The sequence below is a fragment of the Nilaparvata lugens genome, chromosome 5, assembly GCF_014356525.2.
Source record: "Nilaparvata lugens isolate BPH chromosome 5, ASM1435652v1, whole genome shotgun sequence".
NCBI classification, from domain to species: Eukaryota; Metazoa; Arthropoda; class Insecta; order Hemiptera; family Delphacidae; genus Nilaparvata; species Nilaparvata lugens.
In genome coordinates, this window is record NC_052508.1 from 22,898,113 (window position 1) to 22,925,534 (window position 27,422).

General features: G+C 34.4%; 2 protein-coding genes across 4 annotated transcripts in view; both read left to right on the forward strand.

The window, feature by feature from the left end:
- The window catches only part of LOC111046243 (puromycin-sensitive aminopeptidase), a 76,660-nt gene extending 62,263 nt beyond the window's left edge, over positions 1 to 14,397 (forward strand). For both annotated transcript variants that reach the window (XM_039427964.1, XM_039427965.1), the window contains exons 10-14: positions 1,112 to 1,331; positions 3,524 to 3,726; positions 6,083 to 6,190; positions 12,159 to 12,281; positions 14,040 to 14,397. In XM_039427964.1, coding sequence (XP_039283898.1) covers positions 1,112 to 1,331; positions 3,524 to 3,726; positions 6,083 to 6,190; positions 12,159 to 12,281; positions 14,040 to 14,249 — 864 coding nt within the window. In that variant the 3' untranslated portion in view covers positions 14,250 to 14,397. The remainder of the gene's footprint in view (positions 1 to 1,111; positions 1,332 to 3,523; positions 3,727 to 6,082; positions 6,191 to 12,158; positions 12,282 to 14,039) is intronic.
- Positions 14,398 to 18,679: 4,282 nt separating this feature from the next.
- LOC111056058 (puromycin-sensitive aminopeptidase) overlaps positions 18,680 to 27,422 on the forward strand; it is a 44,073-nt gene continuing 35,330 nt past the window's right edge. The window contains exons 1-2 of one of the 2 annotated variants that reach the window (XM_022343378.2): positions 18,680 to 19,635; positions 24,405 to 24,643. In XM_022343378.2, the coding sequence (XP_022199070.2) occupies positions 19,216 to 19,635; positions 24,405 to 24,643 (659 nt within the window). In that variant the 5' untranslated portion in view covers positions 18,680 to 19,215. The remainder of the gene's footprint in view (positions 19,636 to 24,404; positions 24,644 to 27,422) is intronic. The other variant, XM_022343379.2, reaches the window with a different exon arrangement.

The window sequence follows — 27,422 nt, forward strand, 5'->3', positions numbered from 1 at the left end:
GATAAGAGACAACAGACTCTCATCCAATTTTTGGTAATTGCTTTTAATACATAATATATTATGTACTCAGTGTATTGCCAACACAAAAAGTTGGACAGCACCTAAAGCTGGTCTCCGAATCATCCTCAACTTACAGCCAACTGAACAAAACTAGACGGAATCCTGGCCAGGTTTGTTAGTCTTAGCCAGTGCTACATTCAGTTGTTATATTTAGCCTAATGATTCATTTTATATATCCAACGTCTGTTTGATTTTGTGCGTAATATGGAGGCATTTCAACTTGATACTGTACTAAAATCAGTTGGCTACAGAGGCGCTGAAATATGTTTCTAAGGGTGGTCACTAACAAGAGGACAAGTATGTCGAACATGTGTGAACTGACATGTCTTCAAATGTAAAACAGCTGTTTGGCAGCAGTTTCAAACATAGAATAAACAATCAATAACATTAAATAAACCACTGGAAAATTACAAATTATAATGATATAACAATAACTTGGCCTCAAATTAGAGCAGCGAAGAAAAGATAAACAATAATCGAAGATACACAAATTTTGTTGAAAGCCTTTTGCTTTACAAGAACATGTATGACGTGTCCTGTCGTTAGTGGCCATGGCCACCTTTCCTGAAAACCATCTTGTTGAGTCAGAGTGACTGCTGTAATAAATTTTCACTGAACCAATTTGTGTTATAGAAGCTAGAAGAAGTCTTTCACATTCATTTTTATCATACTAGAATTTGGATAAATATTTTCATGAATCATCTATTTATTGAAACTGATAGATTTTGATTGATATGAGATGAATGATGATGATGATGACTAATTTGCAATCAGGATGAATTTTAAAAAGCTCACATGAATTTAACAAGAAACACATTACTATTGCTACAACATAATTGGACATTTAGAAATGTTTGTTGAAGTAAGTCTCAGAGAACTGGCACAAAACATGGAAAATTTGCTCAAATTGATAAATCATATAAGAGTTTGATGCCAAGTGCCACGATTTGCCGTTTAAAGTATCTTTATATGCATTATTTCGATGAACACTACTAGCAGTCACTAATCTCAGGTTTGTTTAAACAACTAAATCGAGTTCAATTTTTTTCAGGCAAGAGCGGGAGAAAGCGACACTGCCCAATTCTTGAAATTCATCCAGGAATTTTCCGATGAAGATAATTACGTAGTTTGGTCAACAATCTCAAACTGTCTCAGGAAAATAAAGACACTATTGGCAAATACGGAGCTGGAAAACTCTTTAGATGCATTCGGAAGAAATCTTTTTAAGAACATAGCTAAGAAAATAGGATGGGAAGCTAAAGAGAATGAATGTTAGTTTTCTATTCTGGTAACAATTCAAGGATGATCGTTCTGACATCCAGTTTTCAATGTTATTCTATTCACAGAATAGGTTTTTAAAGATTCGCTGACTTGGACTCTTTTAATCATGTCAACTTACTCATGGTATTTTTCAAGAATTACACTGAAAAGAATTGAGTCGGTTATGTTGGCTTCAAGGCCATGTAAGAATTGTTTTTAGTCTTGATGTGGCCTCACAAAATGTAGTGATGAGATGTGAGGTCTAGTAGGTCCTTGCTGGGGTGAAAGCCCCCATGTAATTCTTCCAATAACATCATATAGTTGAAAATAAGTTACTTTAAATCACAAAATAGTCCACTGTGGGTTGGGGGAGCTTTGAGTCGATCATCGTACTCAAGAATGTGTTGAAAACCAGAATTCACCCACAGTATCCATGCTTGTCGTAGGAGGCGACTAAAATGGACCTCAAGGCAACTCAAGAAGTTGCCTTGCCTTCAAGCCCACAGGATTTGCCCCATCAGGGCAGTTTCGGAGGAGCAAAAAGAAAAACCCAAGAGACCAGAGATGGGTGAAACTCCAGGCACAAATGTAGGTCAAGAGGCTAAGTAGAGGGTGGCCAGGTGCCCTAGAGGAAATTTGGCGACCTCTCCTTCAGCGGAAGGACCCATTAAGAAGCCAGGAGTGAAACTCACGTAGGTCACGATTTTTTGGGTGGAGAGAGCAAAACTCACCACTTCGCAGAGAAGGGCGGCCTACTCACGTAGGTCACGATTTTTTGGGTGGAGAGACCAAAACTCACCACTTCTCAGAGAAGGGCGGCCATTCAGGCAAAACTTCTTGGGAGAGGTGAGGCTTTTTACCATGTAGAGTTTCGGAGGGGCAAAAAGTAAAACCCAAGAGACCAGAGATGGGTGAAACTCCAGGCTCAAATGTAGGTCAAGAGGCTAAGTAGAGGGTGGCCAGGTGCCCTAGAGGAAATTTGGCGACCTCTCCTTCAGCGGAAGGACCTACAAAGAAGCCAGGAGTGGAACTCACGTTGGTCACGAGTTTGTGGGTGAGGAGACCAAAACTCACCACTGCTCAGAGAAGGACGGCCATTTAGGCAAAACTTCTTGGGAGAGGTAAGGCTTCTGACCCTGCGAAGTTTTCGGAGGGGCAAAAAGAGAAAACCCAAGAGACCAGAGATTGGTGAAACTCCAGGCACAAAATGTGGGTCAAGAGGCCGGGCGCCCTAGAGGCAACTTGGCCACCCCTTCCTCAGCGGTAGGACCTTCAAAGTAGGCCAGGAGTGGAACTCACGTAGGTCACGAGGACTAATCAGTCTGAAGAGACTGCCAAGCGTATCACACTGGATTGTAACAAGCAACCGGGTGATGAATGGGATGTTAGTATAGGGAAAACTCCTGGCACAGGTATTGGTTTGCCTAACTAACATAGTACTTGGGAACAAATAGACTTCGGTTGACGTGTGGGGTTCTTTGAACCTTTGGATCCTTGAATCCGTCCCTTCAAAAACAATAAACAAAGTTAGAAATAGGAGGCAAATGAGGAATAAAAAACTTTCTCTGCTTGATCGGTAGCGGTTTAATTATGGAGGGAATAGAAATATTGTGTATGAATTGTATTATTTTTAAAAATTTGATCACGTATTGTAGATTGGATCAAATATTTTTTCGCAAGTTTTTGTAACTTAGAGTCGCTTCTCGCATCTCCCCCTCCGCCATCGCTCTTTATCTCCAGTCCTCCTCTCGCAAACCTCTGCATTCCATCTCTTTTCGAACATTGGCCATCCATATTTTCCTTGGCCTACCTCGCTTTTGATGCTGGTTTGGTGTCCATTCAAAGACTCTCAATGGTAACAAAGATGGAAATAAAAAATCGAGAGGCACATCATTAGAAGGCAGCCTTTAGAAGTTGGATAACCGCACTGAAAATCATCTTCAAGTAATGATTTGATTATATTCTTACAATTTTCTTGAAAGAATTTGGGAAGAAATAAATTATTGTAAGTAGAGATTTCACACTGTTTTTTAATTACATAATATTAGCGGCATTTTGAGTGATTACTTCAGTACCGGGTTCTAGTCAAAAAGAAACGTTTGGTACTGTATCAGTGTGATGTTGACATTTGTATAATTATCTTATCGCAGCTTTAACTTTCTCACCCTGCTTTGCGTATTTCTGACCAAATTAATTTTTTCAGCTTATTTGGATGGAAAATTGAGACCGTTGTTAATTTATGATCAGTGCATCACATTCAACGATGAGGAAGCTTTGAAAGAAGCTACAAAGAGATTCCAGGATCATTTGCAAGGAGTTTCAGTGATTTCAAATGAATTGAAATCCACAATTTACAGTGCTGCAATGTTGAATGCTGATGAAGCAGCTTTTGAGCATATGATGAAGGTCAGTCTCTGCATAATAATTGTATTATGTAACTTGAAATTGCAATCAATTAAAATAAAAGTTCTACAGGTGACTGACTATCAGGGCACCCGTGCTTTGCTAAGGCAATTAAAAGATATTAGTTTTGAGAGATATTTAGAAGCAAAATAATTGTTAGTCTATTCACAAAATAATATCACTGCTAGAATATCCAAAATGTATTAATACTATTAGGGCGTCACATGACATCGTCTTAGATCGTGGAGAGCACCTTGTCACTTGAGAGGACTTTCTCAAAAACATTCAGTACTTGTGCTGTTCTATCGATGTATCATTGTGATTAAATTAAATAGTTGTCAATAAAACTTCATCCTCTATCCTGAAAATATAATTCCAGTTTCCTACTAAGATTGCAATATCAGGGAAAGTCACCTTCGTATTTACAAAGCCATCGGGATGAAAATTAAGAAGGAAATAAGAAAGTAATAAAATATTACTATATAATATACTATAGTATAAATATATCGGTCCCGACTACCTAAAAAGTAGTCGTCATCTCTCATCATCATCCCTCTCACTCATTACCCACGCACAAGCCTAAGAGCTTATGTGGGAATCACCCTCAGTATTATTATTATTAATTACTGTACCGTAGATATGTTTGTGTAATGTCAAAGTATTATGAATTGAGTGGAAAAATAGGATTCTCTGTGAGCTTCGAATTACCTGTCCTATATCGGTAATAAATGAATAAATTAGGCTACAACTTGACATGTAGATTATAGGGCCAAATCATGGAATAATGTAATGAGAGTGTTTGAGTGCTCTGTAGAATAGTAGCCTAATCGAAGCGGAATTTTCGGGGACTTGAAAGTCGACTTCGACTTTATTTATAGTTTCCATTGATAGTTTCACATCAGCAGTGATCATGTTATTCAGCTCTTGCTTGCTCCAATTTAATATTATTCAGTTCAAATTAAGTTATTTAGGAACTTTTATACTGACACCTATCCATTGACCTCTTGCCTATTCTGGAATTCTTGGTGGATACTATTGATTGAACGAGCGTTAGCGAGTTCACGCTTTTGATTTACTGAAGGTCAAGGTTGTTGTTCGTCTGTTTGTATGTTCTACAATAGAATTTAGAAAGTATTGATCAATCAGCTTCAAATTTTCAACACTTATCCTTCGAACCTTTTTACAGGACAAGTTTGTTGGATAACAAAATTGACCCACTCCTTCGTCCTTTTTCAGGATATAAAAATAACATTGAAAGCTCATAAGAAAAAAATGTGTTGTGATTTATCATTTAGCCGAAGAATTCATTGAATGCAACAGTTTTCCCATTTCATAACATCTTAAGGGGAGTCGGAAGGGCCTATACCACCAATGTTAAATTGGCCAACTTCAATGCACCTTTTTGAGATTTCCACTAGAGATAAACTCACAATTTTTTTAAAATGGAAGAATGCGTCTTTATCTTCAATCTGATGGAAGGAATTTAGTCTAAAATCATTTTTCTCTGAATACATTTTTTTTAGAAAAATTGCATGCGATTCCTGAAAAAAACTATATTTTCAATATAAATGTTCCTTTTTTGAGACGTCTGTTGAAGATAGAGCTTTGAAATTTTGCAGACATGTACAATAGGCATTACTCTAAAAAGTGATGGAGGCGATTTATGATATTTTCAATATTGACAGAGATATTGATGATAAATACATTGTAATAATTGAAAAAAATACAATTTCTAAAAAAAATTTATTTAGAGAAAAAATTATTTTAGAGTAAATTCCTTCCATCAGATTGAAGATAAAGATGCATTCTTTCATTTAAAAAAAAATTGTGCGTCTATCTCGAGTGGAAATGTCAAAAAGGTTGGCCAATTTAACATTGGTGGTATAGGCCCTTCCGACTCCCTCCTTTTTTGTGATAATCAAAAGAAGTGATACTCAAAAGAAAAACAAATCCTCGCCATGTTTCCAATTTTATCATAAAAGTTAAATTTCCTTTTAATCCTTCAACCCTGAAACTTTTTAGCGCTACTAGGATATTGGGGATGATATTCTACATCCAATTCTGACGTTGAATTGGAAATTTGAGAAAGTTGCAATTTTACACGATTTGGCGACCCTGTAATTTCTTCGGATGGAGGGCCAAGTATCAACTTATTTTACACAGACTGTAAATCATAGTTTTATTAACATTTGAATTTTATTAGAAGAAGAAAAATTAGTGTACCACAATTCTCAATTTAAACATCTTGAAAAATTAGGTAACAAATACCATACTATCTTATAACTTATATTTTTCAATAACCGGTTTTTATATGAAGTTACAGTGTTATGGATTATATGTCTATTTTTTATTTTTGCAGATGTACAAAGAATGTAATATTTCTGAAGAGAAGGACAGAATCGGCGAAGCGTTGTGTTGCTGCAGAAACGAACAATTGCTGATAAAAGCTCTAGAATTTGCAATTTCTGTGAGTTTCTATGTTATGTTATATATTCTATACACAGAAAGGTGTATAACGACAATAGATTCTACATGAAATTTGCAACAAAAAATGTCTTTATATCGACCTTAGTTTGCGAGATTTTTGATATTTTTGAAAATTACAATAACTAGAAAACTATCAGTCAAAATCGAATTCCAAGTTTCTTTGTTTCTTTGTTCGACTTTTTAAACTTTTTATAGGCGTGCAAACTGTTTGAATTTTGGTTTTGAGCCCGACGAATGTAGTAGACATGTGTGTTCCAAGAGGGACACGGACACACTCGACGACTATTTCTTCACACAACGGCTTGAGCCTACAATAGTGGGCTATCTAGAGTTCTTCGCTTTGGTTGTGAGGCTGCTGCAGCTGGAATTGATCTCTTTGGAGTGTCCCTAGGCTCTTTCAGGAAAATTATGAAGAGAGTTCTGCATGTGTAATTTCAGTGTTTTTTTTTCTTTTTGTTCGCCCCAATTGTTACTCTTTCATAGTTTTTTTCACTATGATTTATAATTATCTACTGTTAACTGTGCTTTATCTTGTATTTTGTTTTTGTATTTTTGCTTATATTATTCACATTAGTTATATTCACTTTTTTTCTTGTATCTGTTTATCTCTGTTATTTTCCTGTAAAATTGGTGTTGTACCGTTGGAATAAATAAATGTACTTTTTCTAACTTTGAGCGCTCAAAAACTTGAAACAAATGAACAAATGATATTAATATTTTTTGAAATGTTTTTCTCTTCCCAACCATATTCTTAGAATTGTATGTTGACTGATAGTTTTCTATTTATTGTCGTTTTTCAAAAATATCGAAAATCTGTATATCTAAGGTCTATATCGAAAACTAAGGTTTTTCTAAGAATTTTTAACTGGACATTTTTTGTTGCAAATTTGATGTAGTATCTATGGTCTTCGGCTGTTACTCCTTTCGTCGGACACTTTGTATTCCACTTGGGGAAAAACGTAATTAGACCTTATCACGGCAAAGTTGCTTGGCGTCGGGACCTGAGGTTTTCAAAAATGTTCATCTTAGACTTGAATGTATTTCTAGTGATTTTAGAAAACCTCCAGGATCATAAATTACAAAATTTTGCTACTTGAATTTTTCTGAAAAAATGTTTTATCGAGAATTCTGTGAGTTTGAAGTGAATCTCAACAAATTTTTATACGTTTTCTCTTCAATTGATGTTGAAAACCAACATCTATTTTCTTGGCTATATCAATTGATGAAGGCTGTGTACCACGCTTCTGGAAACATTTTACTTGTGTGATATTTTTCCAAGTATTTCGATTTGTATACTAACAATTAACTTAAATGGGACCCAATAAGCTTCGGTTGACGTGTGAGGTTCTTTGTACCTTTGGATCCTTGAATCCCTTCAAAAACATATACATAAATGGAACGAATTCCCAAAGAAACATTTTCTCCATCATTTTACTTTTAAAAAAAGATTTTCTTTACAAGTTCGATCCATTTAGGTAACTTGATGTTATCCGAATAGATTATACAACAATGTTTGCAAAAGATTAGTACACAGGAATATATAGAAGAAGCATCTTACTACACTAACAGTACTTTTACCATTTGTAAGGCAACAACCAAGTTAACAGCTATTTGAAAATTTTAATGCAGAATCTCTAATTTTCATTTTGTTAAATGTTCATAATTTTTTACAAAATAAAATTCTGCCAAGTGCTGACAGTGAATACTTAAGGTTTTTGCATTTGAGTATATATTTTTGCTTGAAAAGAGAAACAAATACCTGGAACGAAATCTTCGCAGATGTCTGTAAAATGTCTTAGGCCGGTTACAGAGCTCGACCGACCGTCAGTGCGTACGTCAGTCGCGCTTGTCTTTTCCATAGATGTTCCATGTATCCGTACAGAGCAGGACTGACCGCACGCATGCGCACGGTCAGTACCATGCGTTTTAAACTGCGTATGAAGACCATCGGTCGAGCTCGTGTGCATCCGTTCCATCGGTCGACTGACGCGCTATTGAAGCAAATAGAAGCGTTCACAGTTGTACTGATCAGTTGCCCGATCGCGCCACAACCACTGCGCTGATACCTATGCCCGACAATCAGCTGATATTGAATTGAATAATATAATGAACTAGCCGTCAGGCTCGCTTCGCTCGCCATATCTGTCTAGCCAGGGGGCTCCGCCCCCTGGACCCCCGACTGGATCGTCCAAGAATGAGATGAGCAGACTCGCTTCGCTCGCCTGCATTTTTCATTTGGGCATTTTTATCATATGTTAGGACAATCCAGTCGGGGGTCCAGACTAAACGGATATGGCGAGCGAAGCGAGCCTGACTGCTAGTAATATAATATTCCCAGGATTGAAGTAGCAGTGCCCAATCAATTTTTCCGCGATAAATGCATTTAAATCTTCAACTTGGTGCCAACCTAACAAAGTCAACTCAACTTAATGCCAACCTGACAAAATTATTAATTTAGTTGCCAGTTAACAACTGTTTCGAAGAGGTACTCTATCTAGATTATAGTTCTATAGTAACATATGATATGGAAATTTCAATTATAATTAAGAGATTGGGAGAAGAAGAATATACATGCTAAAAGACGAACTTTGAACCCTTAAAAACAACCCTTAGAGTTAAAATATTGCCAAAAGATTTCTTAGTGCGCCTCTAAAGGGCCAACCGAACATACCTACCAAATTTGAACGTTTTTGGTCCGGTAGATTTTTAGTTATGCGAGTGAGTGAGTGAGTGAGTGAGTGAGTGAGTGAGTCAGTCAGTCAGTCAGTGAGTGAGTGCCATTTCGCTTTTATATATATAGATTGATTCAATTAATAAATATATCATAATTATTTGAAATCAGAATTCTACACTTCTACACATTTCTTCATCTATTTCCAACTTTTGAAATTCGAAATCAGCAATTAAACAATTTGTAAACGCGTCCATTTTGTGAGTCAGATCATTTCGTTCGTCAGGATGGTACGTACATACGCACTGACGATCGGTTGAGTTCTGTAACCGGCCTTAAGGTGCATTTTCGTTTGTGCGTAAACTTCCGCAGTCGATGACGACAAGCATTGTTGACATTCATTTTGTCCAAATTTCAAGTGTGCTAAAACAGCCGAACAATTTGGTCTGAGTAAACTTCTTATTCTCTAAAGCAGGGGTTACCAACAAATTTTTCCCAAGGACCCCCTCATCCATTTATTACATTTATGCGGACCCCCACTACTTCTTAAGGTACGTTTTCGTTTATGCGAACTTATCCGACGTCGACCGTGACCAGGTCGGGCTCAATTTCAAGATGGCTGAAAATCAGCGGACGACTGCGGATGAAACGTTTTCATATCACCAACCTGAGCAAAGGATACGATAGAATTATTCTTTTCTCTCACCAGTTTTATCTGCCGTGGCTTCAGCGACTTTTTCAACAATTTTGTTTTTCTTGATTATATTTCTATATTCTTGATGTTTGTGATCAAATAAAATCCTGTATTCTCTGATATTTTCAATCAATTCTTCATCATCAACTTCACTAAATCTACTAGTCAATTTTGAATTAGTCCCGGTCTTTTATTTGACTGTTGCCTGCTGGATCTTCTGTGAGATATTTGAGGTTGGAATTACCTGCGGTTGGCCGAGAGACTGCTTCTCGAGGAGTGCTGCCGCAATCGAACGCTTACGAAGTTTGGTCCGCAGTGAAAAATTTGCATAAACGAAAACGCTCCTATGATTTAACACAGAAGCAGTCGGCCATTTTGTTCGAGCCCGACCCGGTCGCGGTTGACGTGGGATAAGTTCGCATAAACTAAAACGTACCTTAATATCAACATATTGCCATTTAAAAGTATAAACTCAACCTCTCCCATTAGAACATAATTTAACATAAGCTTTAGGTTATTTAGACAAATTGACCACCCTTAATTTTCTACAAAGGTAGCTAATCTGAGGTGACCAGCGTAGATGCTTATCAACAAAAATACCAAGATACTTGTAATTGTTTACACTCTCAATAACCTCATTGCAAGAATCACATGGATACCTGTTACAAGCATTATTCAAACAAAGCCTGTTCATATCTAGATCTCCTCTTGTTGTTGGACTGAAGGTCATACATTTTGTTTTACCAAGATTTAGTCTCAAATAATTACATTTTAGCCACTGAGAAACCTTATAGTAACCCACTTTAGTTTGCTTGATAACATCTTCCCAGGAACCTTCTTGGAAGATAAGTGCTGTGTCATCAGCAAAACAAATTGTCTTAGACCAAACTGAGTCCAGTACACTAGGCAGGTTATTAACATAGATCAAAAATAAAACTGGTCCCAATACAGTCCCTTGAGGTAGACCCCATGTCACATCTCTAAGCATGATTAATTGATTCAATTAATAAATATATCATAATTATTTGAAATTTTTCTAAACATTTCTTCATCTATTTCCAACTTTTGAAATTCGAAATCAGCAATTAAACAATTTGTAAACGCGTCCATTTTGTGAGTCAGATCATTTCGTTCGTCAGGATGGTACGTACATACGCACTGACGGTCGGTTGAGTTCTGTAACCGGCCTTAAGGTGCATTTTCGTTTGTGCGTAAACTTCCGCAGTCGATGACGACAAGCATTGTTGACATTCATTTTGTCCAAATTTCAAGTGTGCTAAAACAGCCGAACAAATAACAATTTGGTCTGAGTAAACTTCTTATTCTCTAAAGCAGGGGTTACCAACAAATTTTTCCCAAGGACCCCCTCATCCATTTATTATATTTATGCGGACCCCCACTACTTCTTAAGGTACGTTTTCGTTTATGCGAACTTATCCGACGTCGACCGTGACCAGGTCGGGCTCAATTTCAAGATGGCTGAAAATCAGCGGACGACTGCGGATGAAACGTTTTCGTTTGCACGGCTGGGTCGCAATATCACCAACCTGAGCAAAGGATACGATAGAATTATTCTTTTCTCTCACCAGTTTTATCTGCCGTGGCTTCAGCGACTTTTTCAACAATTTTGTTTTTCTTGATTATATTTCTATATTCTTGATGTTTGTGATCAAATAAAATCCTGTATTCTCTGATATTTTCAATCAATTCTTCATCATCAACTTCACTAAATCTACTAGTCAATTTTGAATTAGTCCCGGTCTTTTATTTGACTGTTGCCTGCTGGATCTTCTGTGAGATATTTGAGGTTGGAATTACCTGCGGTTGGCCGAGAGACTGCTTCTCGAGGAGTGCTGCCGCAATCGAACGCTTACGAAGTTTGATCCGCAGTGAAAAATTTGCATAAACGAAAACGCTCCTATGATTTAACACAGAAGCAGTCGGCCATTTTGTTCGAGCCCGACCCGGTCGCGGTTGACGTGGGATAAGTTCGCATAAACTAAAACGTACCTTAATATCAACATATTGCCATTTAAAAGTATAAACTCAACCTCTCCCATTAGAACATAATTTAACATAAGCTTTAGGTTATTTAGACAAATTGAAATCCACCAATCTGAGATCCTCACCCTGTCGTGGTCGACGACGGCATTTACGCACTAACGAAAACTCAGTTTAACACACATTCTCATTCTTCAAAATGACTTACTTTGTTTCATACATTCTCATTCTTCGTTGTGCTTTTCTTACACATTCTCATTCTTCTTTTTGAGAGTAGATAAGTATGTGAGTGGAGTTTACTTTGTGCTGAATGAATCTTCATTCCTTATTTGAAAATTGAGAGATATTTAAATTCATATCTCAGATCAGAATATAGATAACCTAATTTCTTTGATGAATAATTTTTGAGAAAAGAACTTTTAATACTTTTGAATCATAAGGGAATCTCATATCTGAGAAAATAATTAGAACTAAGATGTTTCTGCATCTCTTTCTCACGTAAGTATCGCATAGAAATGATGATGATGATGATGATGACCACCATAATAAACATTCATTTGCTTGCTATTTTTACAATTGCAGGATGACGTTCTCATTCCAAATGGCTGTGATATGATTATCTCTGTAACTCGTACCAAGTTAGGCAGAGACGTTGCTTGGAAGTTTCTGCAAGAGAATTGGCAATTAATCTACGTCAGGTTCAAGGTAGGAACCCTAGTATAAAAGAAAATTTGTTTCTAATCCATTAAAAATGTTTTCAATACTTTACATTCATATTGCACTGGAATATTGGATAATGTTGGGATTATGGGCTGACAGTTCCTAAAATGCAACCCCAATTTCTTCCAATCTTCTGTTTGCGCTTAAATGAAAATAAAAATTCTGTAATATCAACAGAACAGTTTAATCATTCTAAATCAAGAGTCAAAGTTAGTAGGTGATCAAATAATACCGATTGCTTCAGAAAAATCCAAAAATGTGAACACATTTTTCTAAAACCTGTACAGAATAGTAGCCTACGTGGAGGCTACGCATAGAAAGCCTTGTCATTGACGCCTTAAAACTTGGCTTAGACGAAGACCAAGTGACTGGCAGCCAGTGATTTTCTTTATGCAATTTTTCATCAATTTTCATCCACTATACATCGATCAGGATGGAATTCGATGTAATGAAAAGCTTCAGCCACAGTAACTTGCCGTTTTCACTTTCCCTTTCTATTAGCCGATTTACAGCCAATTTCAACAGTTCAACCAATTTCAGCGGATTGCTGCGTATATATTGCACGCACATATTGTGCACTGGTGTAAAAAAACAAAATTTGTTTATTGCTTTTTCACTTAAGAGTTCATTTTTAACTGTAAGTGTTAAGTAACTAACTTATTGCGAAAATGAAAACCCCGATATTCATTATTCATTAACACTCTTTACAATGACTATAGTTCAATTCACAAGGATAAAAATACAGCATTTCAATGGATTGTAATCGCAATATATAAGTTTACATTTGAACTGTCGATACAAATCTTGCATTCAGGACGTGCATTCTGGAAGCTGATACTTTAGCCAGTTACACACACATCGATTTTTGGAAGTCCGATTTTTTGTCGTCCTTATAAAGTCTCTCAGATTGAAAGGAACTTGGCAATCACATCATTATGTGTTTGTCAAGTTGTGTTCGATCTAATAGAATTCATAGGGACGGCAAAAATTGGACATCCAAGAATCTATGTGTGGAACTGGCTTCACTTGCCATTTCTTTAGAATTGAATAGAAGTAAAAGTTGTCTCTTGTTTCTTATTTCTATTTAAATAACCCTTCACTATTCATTATTTTAATAACCTCCATATTATTTATGTATTTTATTTATATTAGTTACTTATTTCTATTTAAATATATCCCTTCACTATTTCTCATTTAAATAGCCTCCATTTGTTTGAATTGTACATTCTTCTCAAGGTCAGATAGACCAAGTTGTCGGTTTTTTCCTCTGTTCCGTGCTTATCCTCTTCTACAATATTATTCAAGGCCACTGATGTTTTCTGAATCTGTCTCTTCTCATCCGCTTCACAATTTTTATTCACAGCTTCAAAAAGTAGAGGCAGCTATCTCTTTTCCTTTATCGTCTCATGCTGATATTTTCTTCTATCATTTTTTTCTTATCCTAAAATTCATTCTCATTTGTATATTATATTCTTATTAAATTTATTCACACATTAGTTTTATTATACAGAAATTGAGGAACCGATTGAGAAAGGAGTTGTAACACGACATAGCTCAAAATTGTCTTCCCAATTCTATTATCACAAAATTATCAATATTATAAAAATTAGTATCTTTGCTCTTCATCAATTTTAGTCTTATTTTCAGTACAAAAATTTATGTTAATATTCTTTATCTCTTCAGTTATTTTTTTGTCGTAGAAGTTCTGTAATATCAATGTACTAATTTTTTTGTTCTTTCCAGCATCACTTTATGCTTCCAGCAATTGTGAATTCCATTCTGTGCCATTTTTCGAAGGAAGAAAAAGTTGTCGAAATAGAAAACTTCATGGCCGGACATGAACATTCGTTCGTGGAACGAAAAATCAAACAGGTGTGCGGATCTATAAGGCAGAATGCTGATTGGTTGAAACGAGATTTCGAAGGAATGAAGTCGTTCTTTCTCATTAATTGAGAATAAGATTAAAACTCAGTATACTATAGTATTCTTTGTATTACTGCAGTATTCTATGTTTTATTTTTATATAATTATACAATAATGTTGTTAAATCAACCGTCTAAAGTGAATGGTATAAATTTTGAATAAATATACAATTTCTGCAACTTTTTTATCTGGATGTTTCCAAGTTCCTTCAATCTGGAAAGTTTATGGACCCAAAGTCAACTTCTAGAGTCAATTTTTGTATTCTGTTCCATAAAATATTAGCCTTTAATTTAATGAAAAGGCTCCAATCACCTCAATGTAGGGAAAATTATCTCATAGCTCTACTATCTTTCATGTCTAGAGTAGTTTTCCCATATTATGGGATTAATATATTTTTATAAAACATATAATTGGCCATCTTATAATTTAAATTTGCTATGTTTTTTTTTCAATTTACTTAGCTTGATTTTCCAATCTTAATATAACTTCAAATGCAATTCAAATCTATTTTTAATTATTATTTGTTAAAAATGAACTAAAAGTGACAATTTTGAAAAAGTATAGAATTATACTTTTTCAAATTCATTAGAATTGGCAATGATTTTATAAAGTGAATTCATCTTTCACATAATTTTGCCAATTGTTCTTTGATCATCAATTGTCTCATTGTTGTTACTCTTTTTATTTCTTCTTCATCAATGATTAGAAAGAACTGAAATTTGAAGATTAAGTACCACATTCCCTTTGTTAGTAGTTGAACCGTTATCTTCAATCGGAGACAAACACACCTTATAATGATAATAACTTTTAAAAGTAATATTATGGTACTTGATTGAATGGAAACACTTGTGATATTTGTACAAAATGCAAGCAACGATAGCTCAAAAAAATGCATTGAGGAAAAAGTTTGGAACACAATTTTTGACACCGCAGCTCTCTTAAGGATATAGTGAGGTGCACGTTAAAATGGCAGTGGAGAAAGATAAGAGAACAACGTAGCCGTTGCCTCTGTTTTGTCAATGCCTTCTATAGATGGTAGCTGATACAGGTTTATTGATGTAATATTAACAGTTCATTCTCGTTTAAAATAAGCAATTATATTTTATTAAGCAAGAAATTATATTTTTGAATAATGTCAAATTTAATTTTCATAATTAAAATGAAATATTTTGTTAATTAATAATTATTGATTCTCTATTGCTAAAAGACGATCTGGCAACAGAGAAAAGCGAGAAAGAGATAGCGCTATCCGCCTTGTTTAATGATAGACAAGGATAATAATATAATTATTAGATGGTAGCTGATACAGGTTTATTGATGTAATATTAACAGTTCATTCTCGTTTAAAATAAGCAATTATATTTTATTAAGCAAGAAATTATATTTTTGAATAATGTCAAATTTAATTTTCATAATTAAAATGAAATATTTTGTTAATTAATAATTATTGATTCTCTATTGCTAAAAGACGATCTGGCAACAGAGAAAAGCGAGAAAGAGATAGCGCTATCCGCCTTGTTTAATGATAGACAAGGATAATAATATAATTATTATTATAAACAAGGATAGCAATACAATTGCTAATCAAACACTGCCATTATAACGTGGACCTCACTATAGTTATGGGGTAAACATATAAAAACGCTTTAGCACAGTAATTACACGCCCACAAGGGCGTGGGGGTGATTTCAAGTTACCTTTCTTTTTTCGCATATATCTCGAAAACTATGAGTCTCAATGACATCTTTTCATCGTAAACAAAGTCAAAGTTTACAATTTTATCTACAAGTTTCATTTGTAACGATTTTCCATATCTCATAGTTTTCGAAATTTACGCTCTTGAATGTGCGACATGAAAAAAGTATTTCTCTATTTTTTTCAATTTTTGGCCTTATTACATTTCAATGATTGATTAAAAAAATCTGTATTGATTATAGACTTATGGAGCATTGAGTACTCTTCAATTTGATGTATATTATAATTTCACTATTTTACACATTTTCCTACGAATGATGCAGCATTGTTGAGTGTAAAATCATCAGTTTAGCCGAAGCTGCCAAATAGATATATAGGAGAATACAGGGAACAAAGAGGTGTAAGTGCTTGGAACCCCCAAAATAGATATAAGCTGCCAAATAGATATATATATATTATAGGAGGATACAGGGAACAAAGAGGTGTAAGTGCTTGAAACCCCCTGCTGGCGTTCATGGCCAAAACCCTGCTATTTGATCTGGTTACAAACACAAAAATCATTTTAATGATTTTGAATGAAAACGACTTGATATTGTCAAAACCACTGGTTTATCAAAACAATTTGAGATACTAATTCGGTTTTTACACCTATCAATCTTTATAGTAAACAATTTTGATTACCCTTTTCATTTAACAATTCATTAGAATAATTTTGATGTATTTGTTAAAAAAACAAAGCAATCCAAACAGGTTAAAAGGTTACCGTATTTTCAGAAAGTAAAACTAGTATAATATTATTAATAGTATCTGAATATTAAAAAACAGAAAAAAAATTTTGACTTGTGTATTAGATATGATTTTACATCAGGCCTTTCTAGAAAGGAAAATTCCTTGAAAACACGCTTGAGTGTTGATTGTAAGTTTTTCAATCAACACTACAAGAATGATAGTTTTTAAAGAGTGTTTGTTGGCGTAATTCCCGCTATTAAGTATAGTCTTAGGACTATTTATTTTTACCTTTCCTATGTATATCAATTTCAACTTTTTTCATTCATTTACACGCACAAATACGTATAATATAGGCTACCTACTTCATCACTATATAGGCTACAATGTATTGTGTTACAGTTACATTGAGGCATGAAACTCTATCTCGACTTCGTCCTCTTCCTCCTTTTATACATTATGCTTCATCAATTATTACCCAAACTTGAGGGATCGATGGCGTCATAAAACTCAAAACACGTAATCCAACACAACTATATTCAGATGAAAGTGATGGATCTATCAGTAACCACTTTTTAAAAAACCCATAAATTTGTACGGTATACGGTTCACTATAATATGCCTTCTCACACAACAGCTTCCCGACGGTTCTCTTGAAGGAGGTCTCATATTCAACCTCTTCACACCAGGAGGCAGCTTCTTGAAGAATTTCAGGGCAGAAATCCTATAACTGGTCAGTGATCTGTGGAGGTGTCTCCAGGGGACATCCAACAGCTCACGGTACCTGGTGTTTTGGTAGAAAATGTCACTACAGCGGTCAGTAAGAGTATACTGTTTCCCCTTGACATACACCAATCACAGGAGGATGATGATTGATGGCTGATGACTGTCAATACACCAAGGTGAGTAAAGATGGGCTTGCAGTGGGTATTTGGGTAAGATAATGCCTGAACGCTGCCTGTTATGATTCTCACAGCCCTCTTTTTCAGCCTCGGGACATCAGCAGCTCCTCCAGTAAGTGACCCCACAGGAGCCCATAGGTGATATAGCATTGTACATCATCACAAGATACCTTTGTCATCAGGCCCCTCATCAAGAGCAGCAGGAAGCAAATGTGGGAGAGTCTGCTGCTTACCTGCTACAGCTGAGTTTGCAGCAGACAAAATTCAGCAGCTTCACTGGATCCTGAGGGTCTTGCAGTTCTTCTGACAAGTTGCAGTCCTGCAGATTGCCAGTCCTGCTTAGGTCTTGCCTTCATTCAGTTGGAAATGATTAGCAAGGGACAGAGTAATAGATCAAAGGTGATGCTCAACAGATGCCTTCTAAAACCCACTCAAGCTCAGCACCTGATGACAGTGAAGATGCAGCATCATCTGCAAATTTCAGAGTAGAACTGTGGTCGTCAAGGTCATTTTTCATGACTAGGAACCAGCACCGATCCCTAAGATACATCAAAAAAAGTCTGGGAGTTTGCACTTATATAGGCTACCTTACTAAGGGAAATAATCAGGCTCAGCTCAGATCACACAGAGCCAGAGCAAAAGAGCAGACTTACCATCCTCAAAAGCAGCATCAATCTGCTCAGCTACATGGCCCGCCCACTGCACCCACTGTTGATCTCCCAACTTGGAAAGCTATAGGGCCTACTCTGCATGTTAGAGGACATGCCATATATTCTCCTCAAAGAAAGCCTTCTGCTGAGGTATGATCACTGCCTCAATCACCTTTCCAAAAACACAAAGACCCGGTTGCACAGAAGCCGGTTAAATTTTAACCATGATTAACTTCACGAGAACCAATCAGAGAAGGCGTTGTTGAAAACACGGCTTCTCTGATTGGTTCTCGTGGAATTAATCACGGTTAAATTTTAACCGGTTTTTGTGCAACCGGCACAAAGGCTCTTTGACGTCGGGACGTGAATGGGGTTGTTGTGGGCGGGGCTAATCCTTTCGGAAGTCTGGTAAACTGTTCGACTGACTAATCCAACCATACAATTAAGGTCAGCCGCCTATTCAGGTTTGATTTGGAAAATGACTGGGGGTGTTCGATTAACCAGCTTTTGGAGCGTGAGTGGGGAAAGATTCGAAGTTGTTGGCTAAAGTAGTTAGAACAAATTACTGTCGGTTAACAACAAATGGCCCGCTTTATAGATTGAAAAAATCGATCATCAGTCACCTGTTTAAGGAAAGTTTCAGAATATAGAAAATATTAGAAATCATCAGTGCAGTATTCTGTATTATACGCCACGACTAAAACAGCACGACGGCTTTTGTTTTAAACAAACAAGGAATCTTTTTATGGATTTCAGAAAGTAATTAAAAGCAAATTTTGTGATTTATAAATAAAAGTTTTGGTACCGGTACCAAATAAGGTTTGATTGCATATTAATTCAGACTCAATATCAATAATTACATAATTATTTCGTCTTTCATTAAACATTAACTTACAGCTACCACCTATTTTGTAGTTTGCTGAGCTAGATGGTTGGTAGCTTTTATTGGCAACGAACAATGAATGAAGCTTGATTATTAACTTAGTAGAATTACATTCCTGATGAGCTAAGATAAAAAAATCCATGTCTTTTATACACCGATCTAGGAAACCGGTTTCGATTGTGAAGTGTTTTTGTCGATACCGTTATACCGATAGTCGGTCGAAGCAAGAAAGTGGAATACGTGTCAGTAGGGCTAGGGTGAATTTTGGTAGTGAAATAGCTTACTCATATAGATCGGCATCTCATTTAGTGAATTGCTCTTTGCCGGCATTTAACTGCATTACAGATAAATCAAATACACTATTGTCATTTGTGTGTAAATATTACTCAACAGTAGAACGTGCTAAATTAGAAGTTAATTCCAGTATTTTACCAGCCATGCCAGAAAAGAAACCGTTTCAACGTTTACCTACAACGGTTGAACCAAAACTTTATAAACTTTATTTTAAACCAGATTTGAAACAATTTTCTTTTGAAGGAACAGAGACTGTCAATGTTGTGGTAAGTACCGTAATAAAATAAATAGTACAGTAATTGTTATATGTAGGCTACACTAAATGAAAAACTAATGTGTATCAATTTTCAATTTTTAGGTTATTCTCAATCACACTGCAATAATGAATATATTTATAATCATTATTATTAGGTACTTTGGTTTCTTGATAAAAATGATGTTTAGTAAATAAAAATGCTAGTATTCATTAAGACTGAATAACTAAATCCTTATCATTTGAATAAATCAAGTTTCAAAACAAAATTTTACTTTACAATCAATTTTTCCAATAATTTAACCAACAACTCTCAGGATAGGCCTAGGTACCTAATAAATGTATTTTTCCACTTAGAAAAAATAGTAGCTAGTATAAGTTTATACAAATTTGTTTTTCCCTCATAATAACCAAGTTGTAAGAAGGAAAGTTAAGTAGGCCTATAAAAGTAAACATGACATGACACTTTTTGTTGTCTTTGACTCAGCTTTGTATTTTATCAATCCAATTTTTCAAAATAGATATTATAGGCTATCTAACGCACATTAAGAGTTAAATTTTAGAATCAAATCTCAAATTGAAAAAATCAAGCAATAAACAAAACTATAATAGGTACTATCTAACAATAATCCTTTTATTTATTTCTTTATTGAACGTTTTTTAGTAAAGGTACTTAGGTATACATGAGGAATTTTGGAAGAATGTTTTGGATAAAAATTGCAAAAATTTGCCTTATTAATTTTTTTATTGAATTAACTTGACTATAAGAGTAAGCTGCTCATTTTTCTATTTTAATTCAATCAAAATATTGTCAAGTAAGTTAGATCTATTAATATATTATATCAAATAAACTTATTCTATTCAAAGTTATTTATCCAACTAATTGTACAATTGAAAAATTGATATCTCATCATATAGCCCAAACTATAAAAATTGTTTTGCAATACCTATAGTAATTTTATATAAAGATGAAAGTTCTTTTACAAAAAATAACCCCTTCAATAAAACCTATCCTGTGTGTGGTGACATTTAATCAATTTTGAAATCAAATCGATTAGGGTCTATATGCTGAATTGTTATAATGCAAAATTCAATATTATTGGAATTGAACCTACATATTAAAAACAAAGGTCTAGTAATGTTGAAAGGGATTTTCAATACTGTAAGTTATTTATTGGCTAATAAATACCGAAGTATTCTCGGCTCTAAAGTACTAAAATATGTAATATAAACTTGACATATAATAATTCAAACTCAATTTTGAATGTGGAGGACATATAGCCTAGTCTTCTATCTATATAGCAAAAAATTTAAAGTCTCCTTTGTAGATTTACAATCCTCTCCTCACCAGTCATTATTAAAATGTTCATTAGAATTTTAGATTGTCTTGGACTAAGGCATCTATTTATTTTTAATCGGGTTGTCCAATCTGACTGAACATTAATATTATCACATCTTAAAGACATGAAAGGTTTTTTATTGATAATTTTTTAGCAGTAAAGAAATGAGAGGAACCAATATCACTTCAATCAAAAACAAAACATGGTGTGGGTGTAGTATGCTATAGGGTTATCTGAAATACCATACGCCATCCAGACGTCCAACTCCTCGAACCTCACACCTTGCTTGTCAGTACCCAGTTCAAGCACAACGCCCCTGGCTTCACGCCTAACTTCTTCGCTATTAAAAAAATTAGTTCAGTCAAATGGTCGTTTTCCAGGAAAGAGCCCGAAAGAATTTTTCTCGACGGTTCTATGTAGTATGTATTTTGGGGCGCTGAATTCGATGATTTTTTTTATATTTTCATCAAATTTCAGTTGATACATGATTGTGAACCGCCTTGACGAGCTAAGAAGAATAAGCTGTAGGCCTAATACGATGAGATCTGATCATTCTGTCAAAAGTTATAAGTGTTTTAAGTTTTGATCCTTGATGTATCCTTATGACCTAGCCCCCCCCCCCCCATAAGGAAATCCGAAATATGTATTTTTTGTTAGGAAGGCCCTGAAAAGGTATTATAATGAAAAAAATTTATTTTGGCTGTAGGACATGTATTTCTATTTTTTGGTGTATTCCCCCTCCGCCCACTACTAATTTCGAAAATTCCCAAAGAATCCTGTTCAGAATTAATTGTTCTTCCAATTTTTATCTATACTAGAAAAATATCCAAGTTGTATAGGGTAGAAGTGGTAGGCTTGCATAATTTTGTAAATCCCTTAAAAAATACCCCTTTTTTGAAAATTCGTAACTCCGGAACCAAAAATGATAGAACCATTCAATTTATTGGAAATTTTATCTTTAATTTTATAGAGATGATTTTTCCACAAAAACTCGAAGTTTTCGAGATTAAATGGAATAAATGTCCGATTTTTTAGGGGGTTTTGGGGGTGAAGCCGCCCTCTGGCGTGTCAGCAAATTTCAGATTCGAATTCAGCGCCCCAAAATACATATAGAACCGTCGAGAAAAATTCTTTCGGGGATGTTTCCTGAAAAACGACCATTTGACTGGACTAAATATATTTTCGCCGATAAGAAGCTTGTGTAAAAGCCCATCCATAGTCCATAGTTTGCAGCTCGGGGCATTATGCCCAATGTTATTTCTTAAGAGATAGAGGAACACTGTTGCCGTTTTCATGCTGGGTCTATTAATATGACATACGCTCTGTGTTCGCACTTTCTCGCACACAAATAGCTTACAGGTTTTCTGGCTTCTGTGAAATTTGGCAGCACTGTACTCCATAAGAGCAAATCTGCAATCTATAGTTCCTGCAATCGGTTTTCACAGACTATAGCTACCCTACCTCCATTTTGTAGAGTGAATAAGTGAAGCAGGATAAAAGAGGAGGATGGATTACTAAAGTTTTTGCAGACTCTGACTCATGTAAAAACGCTGTGCGAAACTTGATTGATTTCTATTTGATGATTAACATTCAATAGTGTTTAGCAGAATTGTTTTAGATCGCCAGTCTAGTTTTTTCCCTTCTAATAGATTATTGACCGAGCGAAGTGAGGCCTAAGATTCAAGTCGACGGTTTTGCATTTCTCTTTATGTTTATTTGTTTAAATGTTTATATGTTGCGCATTTACAGCGAAACACAGCAATAGATTTTCATGAAATTTGACAGGTATGTTCCTTTTTGAATTTCGCGTCGATGTATAAATAAGGTTTTTTAAAATGTTGCATTTCAAGGATAATACAAAAGGAAAAGGAGTTTCCTTCGAACACCAATATTACCGTGAAAATCAGACTATAGAACTATTCATTTTTAAAATGTTGCATTTCAAGGATTATACAAAAGGAAAAGGAGTTTCCATCGAACACCAATATTACCGTGAAAATCAGACTATAGAACTATTCATCATAAATCAGCTGTCTATAGTGAGGTCCAGGTTATAATGACAGTGGATAAAGATAGGAGAACAGCGTTGCCGATTCTCTGCCTCAATTAATTATATTTCTACATTGTTAAAAACAGATTTGGCAACGTTGCAGAGCTAGAAAAGGATAGTGCTATCAGCTTTGTGGAATGATAGACAAGGATAGCAACACCAATGTTAATCAAATACTGCCATTATAACGTGGACCGCACTTTAGTGGACTATAATGCTACCAGTTGAAAAACATAGAACATCTTGAAAATGTATCTTTCCATCAACGTAAGAAGACAGTTGTCTACTAACTTTGTCTTTCCATAAGCTGAGGCCATGATTCTAGTTTGGAATTTGGAGTTATTGATAGAAAACATTTTTTTAAACATTTTTATTTCTTAATCTGATTATTAAAATTGCAACAAATATTATTGAAAAGAAATTGATTTCTTAAATCATGAAAAGTGAGAAATGAAGTTTGTAGGAAATCAGCATTATGGTAGTTTATTCTGTTAATTTCAACACACCGATTTTTCGCCAACTCGCCAATACAGAATGTTCTCTGATGGGTTGATTGGATTGGCGTATCGACGGCAGCCAGACCTGATAACAGCGCTCACACTCACATTTCGGGACGTCAAGTCACGGTACGATAGGACAGAAAGCTCTATGTTTATTTAGGATTTTTTCTAGACATTTTAAATTGATAAGCTAAATTATTTATTAATTTTTGATAAAACATAACAGGTCAATGTAACTCACTGAGCGCGAGGTCTACAGTTCACAGAACTACTAGTAGTAAGAAGTCTTTTATAATTAAATTGATAAGCCTATCGTCAGGTGAAGTGAGGAAGGGTGCCTCTCAGGCTGTTTGCGTTCCAGCCTTTACCGCGCCCGACCGAAGGTTGAAAGTGTCTTGAAAAAGGCTTGATTCGATTTTTTTCAATTTGGGAAGTAGTAGGAAATGTGAGATTTAATTTTTCCAATTCAACGATGTTATATCACTTGCTGAACACAGTAGTAACAATATTGCAGTCACATTCTTGCAGGCAAGATTTAAACTCGCCACATCAACAACTCCGCATCAATAATTAGTCCGCATCAGTGATTAGTCACTGTAAATATATGGCAAAATTATGGATAAGAAAATGAAAAACTGGCATTTGACAATTTCAACTTTAACATGGAGTAGTGAAAATCTTCTCCAAACATTGTTTTTATTGTACCTACTGTAAATTTTATTAAATTATATCATCATTTCAGTTAGTGGTTCTAAAAAACTCAATTGAAAAATCTCAATCCTAATTGTTCAACTCACTGAATTCACGGTTCAACAGAAATTTTCATTTTAACAAGTTGTGAATGCTTAATGAATTGTTTTGTTGATTAAACGTTTAAATGTTACAATTTCAGATAAATGAATCAGTGAATGAAATTATTTTGAACTCGTTCGAATTACAAATTGGCAAAGTCGAACTTACAGATGTAAATGGAGAGGTACATAAGCCTCAGCCTACTTTATTAGCCGAGGATGAATCGCTTATCCTGAAATTCGAAAAACAGCTTCCATGTGGAGAAGCATCCATATATTTCGAATTCGTTGGTGAGCTGAATGATAAACTCATTGGATTCTACCGCAGCAAATGCAACCCGTGAGTACTAAATCATTCATTTTTACAAGCACTTATCATTAAAATTATTGACTCTCCACTTAATGTCGTCAAGATCTCATAACAATTTACTTGATTGGGTATAAAATATTATCATTTACTCCTAGAATTTTAATTCAGACCAAGTTGCAGTAAAAAATAACTAATTTTAGACTTTGTTAAAGAGGTTTACCCTTCAAAGAATTATATTAGATGGTTGAAAATGAATAATTAGAAATATTATTAGCGTGTTATTGTAGCTAGTGAAAATAGCCAAGAAAACAATGTATTCCATGACCATTGTTCAACTTCAATTCCATTGAATAGGCAGCATTCAACTCGACTTACCTGCGCTCAGGTTTTCTTTAAACGGAATCTTTTGATTTCAGCAATGAAAAATTAATTGTTTAATACCCAGTGTCATTTTAGACTCAAATAAAGAAAGTAGCCTAATTTATTTGAATCCACCAATTATGTAACAGTTACATCATCATTCATTAGATAGCCTACTACGAATGAATTTTGTATAGGCTAATAATAATTATTTGAGACTTCTATAGAAAGAAGAATTTAGTTAATTTAGTTGTATGACATGGAAATCACAAAACATAGCATAATGTCATTTTTCCATTTCGTTACGCCTACATATCAATCTTTCAGTTGCAAAATCTGTTTCTTTGATATTGGCACCGTAGACATAAGCAATATTTCATAAAAATAGTCAGTTTGCGAATTCAAGTTTAAATTTTCTAAAAAGCACAATTGGTTTTTTGATATCTTGATGACTAACGGAAAACATTGTTTTCAAAAAAGTAGGACAATTTGTCAATGAATTGTTGTCATTATCAGTAGATTCTATCAGAATAGTAGTTTGTTGCTTGTCAAATTATTTATCTTGATGATTAGTCACTTTGATTGTCATCACCAAGACACTGTCGGTCCACTTTCAATGAAGAAGAAATTTATATTTAGAACAGCTAAATCACACTAAAATGATCTTGGCAAAACCTTGTTTTGTTTCAAAAGTTGATAATTCAAGATCGAAAGGAAGAAACAATAAAATTACATTGTTTGGACATTCTAGTAATGTTATAAGATGTCTAGTTAATCTCGTAGTTTATAACGGTCGTTATTGATGCTCATTATGATTTTTGTCGTAAGATTAGCTCTGATAAAGTAAACTGCTATTTCTGTTTGTTTGTTGACATCGACAGACCTACTGCTTTTGTTCTACATCAGCCTATTAGAATGTTGAATGACGGTTACAGTTAGAATGTCAAGGTCATATTTATCAACTTCAGGATTTCTCACCATGCATTGTTAGGATGCTTGTTATTAAATCAGATTATGCACATTCCACATTCGTGTGCAAAAGAAGCAGCTTTTTCTAGCTGCTTTAAAACTGCTTGAAGAAGTAGAAAATAATAATTTGTCATTTCGCTTTCTGAAAAAAAATTCTATATCAAATATTATGGTTTTTTTTCTTGAATAAAAAAAATATTGCCTGTCTTCTAATGTCTCAACTAAGACTCAATTATTACAACATCACTTCCATAATCATTTCTTATATATATATATATATATATATATATATATATATATATATATATATATATATATATATATAATTAATTCATATATAATTATAATTATAATATAATTAATTCATTGTAATGAATGTGAGCATTCCAAAGTATAGTGATTAGATCCTAAAATTATTTATTAAAAGTATGGTGGAGTTTCATTGGATGATTTTTTATAATATGATAAACAGCTTTTTTCTAAGTCAAATTTGTAGGATATTCTCTATGCAAGTTTATAAATTGGGAAATGAATGGCTTATTGGGGCTTAATTTATTTTAAATACTAGTTTTCTTCCAACTTATTAATTGTTTTAATGCATTCAAGGTATGAATAGATTTTTCTTGAAAGAAAACATTTTTACGTATGGTTGGTTGAGAACGTTAGTTCTGATAAGATAAGAATGATCATACGATTTGTTCCAAGTCTGACACGGAGACAAGCCATTTTATATCATGCCATTCATGCTTTATACTTTGGAATGAATAAACTATGATAGCGTTTTCATTATAAATTTTGAATTTAGATATTTTTGGCTCAGCTATAGACTGATAACCGTTCATGATATTATATTATGCAGAAGCTTAGAATCACTTGATAATAGTCAGTTTTGTCTATTATTTGTCAGTTTTGTTAATGATAACGTCTTATCAAATGCGTTGAATTGGTTAATTATATTACTAAAATCATTATTTATTTAATAAGTGATAATTAACAAGAAAATCACTATTATTAAAAGAGTTGGAAACGCTTATTTTTCATTTGTTGGATATTAAATTTTGATTTTGAATTAGATTATTATTATTTGTCAAGTTTGAACGGTCCTCTTTGAAGACATGAAGTCAATATGGGAATGGGATTGCTTGAGTATTGTAAATGAAATGTCCAAATGTAAACAAGACTTCTAATTCAAATAAAACATCAACATTCTTTCCAAGAAAAAATAGTAAACTTTATAACATTTCAAACCCAAGCGAAAAATAATATCTTGGGTCAAAACAAAAGTGTATGGCACTACCCAACAAGTAGAATACTATCAGCTGGGAGAGAATATCAGTTCTTATTATCAATAACTAAGAATGTAATAGGTGAAGGAAATGACAAAGGGAATAAATATGAATTAAGGAAATAAGAAGAATCCACTTTTGGTAGTGACTTCCAAATTACCTTGTATTTAAACCTACAAAATTAAGAGTTTGAC